Consider the following 6,655-nt stretch of genomic DNA (forward strand, 5'->3'; position numbering starts at 1 on the left):
TTGTGTGTGTGTGTGTGTGTGTGTGTGTGTGTGTGTGTGTGTGTGTGTGTGTGTGTGTGTGTGTGTTCAGATGTTCTAGATGCCACTGTGTTTAAGGACTCTTGCCTCCAGGTGTTATTTCCCCTTATCAGAGGCAGCACGGACTGTCTGTACCTCAACATCTGGGTTCCTCACAACGGCTCAGGTAAACAAAGTGTCCTCCATATTAGATCCAATCAACAACTTTAAAGGTCCCCTATTATACTTTTTTTCATCAATACATTATAGTTCTCAGATATATACAGAACATGTCTCTGATTGGCTGAAACACCAAACAGATCATTGCAGCATTACCCATAATCCCCTCTGTTTCAGCCCTGTTTCAAAAGTGCTGATTCTCTGTCTGTTACTTTAGATGAAAATAAGGAGCCCCTCCCCACGCCCCTCTGAGAGAGATTTGGTTAAAAAGAACACAATGGTGCTCTAGGAGGAGATTCAGGTGATAATATGGGGTGGGGGTTCCTTGGTTGGTGATTGACTAATGGTTACACAAGACAACAAATCGTTATGACATCATAAAGGGGCCAACATCTGATCAACTCGTTTTCACTCATGTAGATGTATGAAACACATGAACAAGTGGATTTTGCATAATAGGTGACCTTTAATGCTCTCTGTGTTTCAGTGTCCTCTGATATGCCGGTCATGGTCTGGATCTATGGTGGCGCCTTCATGATTGGAAGCTCTATGGGTACTCAGTTCCTGCAGTACACTCAGTTCAGCGGGCAGGAGCTAGCCGACAGAGGGAATGTGATCGTGGTTTCAATCGGATACCGGGTCGGCTCTCTGGGCTTCCTGAGCACTGGAGAACCAGAACTTGCTGGTGGGTGAAGTAATTATTCAGAGCCAAAGAGATGGTGGCCTCCTTGCCAGATTTGTACTATTTAAGGACTTATACCATGATCCAGGGGAATAAAGTACATTTACTCAAGCACAAAATAATGTTCTACTTTTACTTGAATGCAGGACTTTTACTGTAACAGAGTATTCCTACACTCTGGTACTTCTACTTTACCTCAATTACACAATCTGAGTACATTTCCATCTCTGCCGGGATGGAGTAAAACATTTGATTTCTCTCAGGAAACTACGGTCTTTGGGACCAGCAGGCTGCCATCGCCTGGGTGCACAGGAACATCCGTAAATTCGGAGGGGACCCCGAGACCATCACAATTTTCGGGGAGTCTGCAGGCGGAGCCAGTGTCAGCCTCCAGGTACTCATTGTGTGAGCTGATAGATATACAGAGGTGGGAAGTAGTGGAGTACAAATACTTAGTTTCTGTACTTAAGTACATGTTTCTGGTAAGTACTTTACTCCACTACTTATTTTTCTGACAACTTTTTACTTTGAGTTCTTACATTTTGAACACAAATACCTGTACTTTCTACTTCTTACATGTTGAACACAAATACCTGTACTTTTTACTTCTTACATGTTGAACACAAATACCTGTACTTTCTACTTCTCACATTTTCCAAACAGGCTGGTTCCTTTAGTTTGAATGTGTGTTTGGTGGCGTGATCATTATTATTTAGAGTCATTGCGTGCCTATTGATTTGAACACGATCCGTGTATCCATCATTTCCTGGTCTTCTCTAAAGAAGAGGGACCAATGAAAACGTTGTCATGTTGCCGTTGTTCAGCATGGAAACATTCATTAGCTAACAATGACATTATTGTTCTATTAATATAAAGGGAGGTCAGGTACTCTTTAAAACAGCTGCTAGTTATGGGTACTTTTTACTGAAGTACATTTCAAAGCCTCTTTACTTTGACTTGAGTAAAGAAGTTTAGTCAGTACTTCTACTTTTACCAGAGTATTTTTANTGCTTGGTACTGATGTTGCTGGGACAGAGATATGCTTTGTCCATGGGTGACAGCAGTGGGTAAAACTGTGCATTGTCTCTCCACCACCAAAAAGGTGAGGCTTATTGACAGGGTGAGATATAAATATACTGTTGGTACTTGTCAATGTCTCTAGGTATGTAAATGTAGCCCTGTAAATCCGATGTCCTTTTGTGTTATCTGTTGTTTTATGTTCATGTTGTAACCTACTTGCTACCACGTTGGACAGGTCTCCCTTGAAAAAGAGTTTAATGATCTCAATAGGACCATGTGGTTAAATAAAGTTAAAAAAATATATATATATTTAAAAAAAAAATTTATTTACATTTTTTTTTTTTTATCGCGGTAGATTTTGTCCGTCTCACGACGGTATTGAGACATTTATTTACCGCGTTATTCGATATATCGTTACATCTCTACTAGCTTATGATTCTGTCTCTATCTAACAACCTCATCATATTCCTTTTGGTTTGGTTTTTCGTCTTTGTTTTGCAGGAATAGAGACAAAGTGTTTCTCACATAGCAAAAGCGCATATTCATTAATATGAATGAGGTGTAAATGTGTCGGACCTTGGTATTGTGGTGTTCCACATTAAAAGCAAACATTTAAAAAGCAATAAAGATACATTTAGGATATATAGATAAATGAGATGAAAAATTATAAAAATGTGTAATAAAGCCATTATAACGCATCAATACAGAATGCAATACAAAACGGTACTAAGTGTCCTAAAAATCAGCATTCTCAGCAATGTGTTTGCTATTGTGCGGCATTGCATACATATGACAGAAGATATTTTAAGCATTTTTTTCTGATCAGAGTGTGTACAGAAGTATTTTTCAGAATATTGTTTCATGCTAAGTTAGTAATTAGGTTTGTTTTAGAAATGTGCTTTGTTGTATAACGATCCATAAATGAACATTATTAAAGGTTGTAAAAAAGGAGCAAATAAATAACTCTTTTTTAAACTATTTCAAAAATAATAATGAAAAAATAAGAGAAATGTTTCAAAAATATATAAAATAAGCAAAAAAATGAAAACGATAAGAGACGGACACATTTTTCTAAAGGCCAAAAATATGGGTGGTACATCAGAATCTATGGTGGTTGAGCTTAACAGTTATTAAATAGACCGTGATGAATAGACAAATATACAGAAGTGTGCAAGATTTACAGTATTGAAAATTAGAAATGGATCACAGGATGATTGTGATCTTTAAAGATGATTGGTGATTTCATAATTTATACAAAATATATACTGTTGCCATTTTCTTGATTGAGGTGTCACTGCCCCTCATGCTACCTACATCTTTATACTCTCAGAATAATGAATGACATGTATTGAAGTGGTTGTGTATGTTTGCAGTTAAAACCTACATTTCCACATCCTACCACTGGGAGGAGCTAAAGACCATAACTTTGAGTCATGTCCTGTGTTTTTGTTGTTTGAAGGTATTTCTATTAACTCGGCTTACACAACATTAACCCTTTTTTTATAAAGCCTAAACTAGATTCCGATAGATCGCACTGCTCAGAAGCAGCTATTGTTGGTGTCGTATGGTACAATAGATCACCATTACTAATCAATGGAGGTACTTGTCAAGTACTTGTTCAATGCTGTCATCCTCTTGGAAGTGTATCCTCTTACAGTTAATGAGGGCGCTTCTTAGAGCGCACTCATAGACACTTTGTCCCCCTTTGTTTGTTATGCGTTTTTCTTCATGAATAATGAATATCCACTGTGGCTCAGTTGTCATATTAGCTTACTCAGGGACAAGTGGATTTCATCTTTCATTGTGTTTGTCCACATTGCACATGTGACCGGTAACTTTGATCAATTAGCAATGTTTGTCAATGAGCATACATACTGCTGAAAATATTTTACAATTGAGTGAAAAGTCATTACGAAAAAAAGATTTATTTTTAGTGCCAGAAGGCGCCTTTATTTGAGATGCAGTGTTGAAAGGGGGAGACTTTGCCTAAAATGTTCGGCCGGCTCTGGAGTCTAACCCACTTACTTGGCAGCTGACCGCCGGCTCTATCCACTGAACTATCTACTATCTGGCGGCCTAATAACCCATTTTTTAACCCATTGTCAGCAAATGGATTATGCATCGGATTATAAAACTATATTTAAACTAAAAATGCCTCTCCTCTCCCAATCTGCATTTGAATCAATTTTAGAGGTACCTTTTTAAACAAGCCTTAAAAGTTTTGTATAGCCAAGCATTTAATCACCACCATTATAGCATATTGTCCAGATAAGTCTTTACGTTTTGAAACTCTTAGGTTTTTGAAAGTCGTGTATAATGGTTACTGTGATATAGAATATGTAAAGTTGTGGAAATTAGCCAATAGCTAAATCTGGTTTAAATCATCTCTTCTGTCTTTGAGATGAACTTTTATGCATGGTCCTAAAGACATCATAAAAATGGTTGCTTTCTCCAGTAATTCACAGAAAATTAAAGAAAGAGTATAGAAATCTGAAAAATCTAATATTTTGAATGAGCCACACATTTTGTTGTGCTTTCCAATATATGAATATGGTTAATATACATTTAACATCTTACTATTTCTAAATGGATTGGTTAAGTAACATTTTTGTCAGCAGTGTACGGAAGTCCCCTTTTCCTAAAGCTCTGTCAATGCCTCATTACTTTAGTTTTAAGGATTTTGAACTTCTGAAGTGAACTTCTCTCATGCTGTTACAACTGGAAGTACTGTCGTAGAGACCAGGCTTCAATAACAAACTGTTTTGCTGTGATAAATGAATCTCATGTAAACAGGACACATTTTCCATAAAACTGTGGACCTTCAGTTGTGTTTTGCCCTTGGCAAGTATAGTTTTTGCCTTTGGCATATTTGTGGGGTTTGTGTTCAACTTGTATTTCCACGCGTCACATTCAGTGATCATTGGTTTGATTCCACTTCGCTCTATTCCTCTGGCCTTGTTTCCCTGCTATCCAGTTGCATTTCTGATGAATCCAAACAGTGAGGGAAAGCTAAGACTCGAGTTGTTTTCTCATTTTACCTTCTTTTTTGTCAGCCTGTGCTGCGAGCCGAGGAGCGATTATGAGCTGTGGGATGTTTTTTTATTATTGATAGCCATGTAGGAGTCTCCTATCTCTCTCTCTATGCTGATGCATAAATATTTAATCTGCAGTCAGCTCTTAAAGATGAGGAGATATGAAGGGCTGGGGTATTAATTGGAGCCCGTGGAGGCCTTGTTGGTGCCGCTGAGTCCCGTCTTCCCTCTGGTGTGTGTGTGTGTGTGTGTGTAGGAGCATCGTGATGCCAGTGGCTCAGCAGTTCAGTCCAGATGTGGTTCTGGTGTCGGCGGGCTTCGATGCAGTCGAGGGTCATCAGTCTCCTCTGGGGGGGTACAACGTCTCCGCCAAGTGTGAGTACACCTGACAGGAGTGTGTGTTTTAAAGTATGTGTGTGTGTTACCTGACAACATTGTAAAAAAAAAAGTACAATTGTGAGAAAAACGTTTACCTGACAGGTGTGTGTGTTCCTGTGGTTGTTTGTATACATCTACCTGTGTTTGTGTGTTACCTGACAGGTGTGTGTTCCTGTGGTTGTTTATATACATCTACCTGTGTTTGTGTGTTACCTGACTGAGTGTGTGTGTGTTCCTGTGGTTAAGTGTGGTGCTACCTAACAGGTGTGTGTATTGTGTGTTCCAGGTTTTGGTCAGCTGACCCAGCTGCTGATGGGTCTGGCGGGGGGGCGGGTGGTGATGGCTCTGGAGGGGGGTCACGACCTCACAGCCATCTGTGACGCCTCAGAGTCCTGTGTGTCCGCGCTGCTGGGAGACCAGGTGAGAGGAGAACACCTGTAGTACCTGTTCCTGAGACTCACCTGATACTAAACTCTACGCTCAGACTTTCTGTTTCCACACACACTCTCTCTGTTGACACACTCTCTCTCTCTTTCTCTCTCTCTCTCTCTCTCTCTCTCTCTCTCAGAGTGACTCTGTGTTCCCGTGGCCTCAGGAGAAACCCTGTCCAAAAGCCTGGGAATCATTGGAGAGAGTCATAGAGATCCAGAGTGAGACACACACACACACACACACACACACACACACACACACACACACACACACACACACACACACACACACACACACACACAGGGGTCCTTTCTCATTTCTTTAATCCCCCTCCTCGACTCCTCGACTCCTCTGTCCTCCAGTAGTGACCCGGAAATGAATTTCAGCGCGCCATGTTGAAGGACATCTCATTTCTCTAAATGCACTTAGAGGACCGAGGATCGAGCGTCGAGGAGGCTCTCTGGAGGAGCTCTAACNTAATTGGAGCCCGTGGAGGCCTTGTTGGTGCCGCTGAGTCCCGTCTTCCCTCTGGTGTGTGTGTGTGTGTGTGTGTGTGTGTGTGTGTGTGTGTGTGTGTGTGTGTGTGTGTGTGTGTGTGTGTGTGTGTGTGTGTGTGTGTGTGTGCGCGCAACACAGAGTACAGGTCATCTTCAGACATCTCTGTTCAGTGTGTCGTCTAAGTGATGACTATCAGTAGTGGTGTAGCGGAGCGCAGTTGATCTGTGATCCATGCAGATCTCCCTCACGGTTTAATTACACAGCCACCATCACTGTGTGAAGTAAAGTTCTGCTGCCGATCGAAGGCGTAGGTACATTATAGTCCAAAAGTATTTTGGTGCTGCATAGATATCCCGGGCTACAAATCGTACTCTACATACTTAATAAAATATCTTTGTTTGTTACAGATCCTTTTTAAAAATCACAACATGATCAT

At 40.5% G+C, this 6,655-nt stretch overlaps 2 protein-coding genes across 2 annotated transcripts; both read left to right on the plus strand.

The window, feature by feature from the left end:
• Positions 1-76: 76 nt before the first annotated feature.
• LOC104966432 (bile salt-activated lipase-like) lies at positions 77-1,268 on the plus strand. The gene is made up of 3 exons (XM_010795619.1): positions 77-184; positions 665-862; positions 1,123-1,268. The coding sequence occupies exons 2-3, from the start codon at positions 676-678 to the stop codon at positions 1,266-1,268; spliced, it is 333 nt and encodes a 110-aa protein (XP_010793921.1). The 5' UTR covers positions 77-184; positions 665-675.
• A 3,794-nt stretch (positions 1,269-5,062) lies between these two features.
• LOC104966433 (histone deacetylase 4-like) lies at positions 5,063-6,126 on the plus strand. The gene is made up of 5 exons (XM_010795620.1): positions 5,063-5,085; positions 5,168-5,286; positions 5,576-5,709; positions 5,858-5,939; positions 6,087-6,126. Exons 1-5 carry the CDS (start codon positions 5,063-5,065, stop codon positions 6,098-6,100), a joined length of 372 nt encoding a protein of 123 aa, XP_010793922.1. The 3' UTR covers positions 6,101-6,126.
• Positions 6,127-6,655: the final 529 nt, after the last annotated feature.

Source organism: Notothenia coriiceps, unplaced genomic scaffold, assembly GCF_000735185.1.
Source record: "Notothenia coriiceps isolate Sejong01 unplaced genomic scaffold, NC01 NC01_scaffold00037246, whole genome shotgun sequence".
Lineage (NCBI taxonomy): Eukaryota > Metazoa > Chordata > Actinopteri > Perciformes > Nototheniidae > Notothenia > Notothenia coriiceps.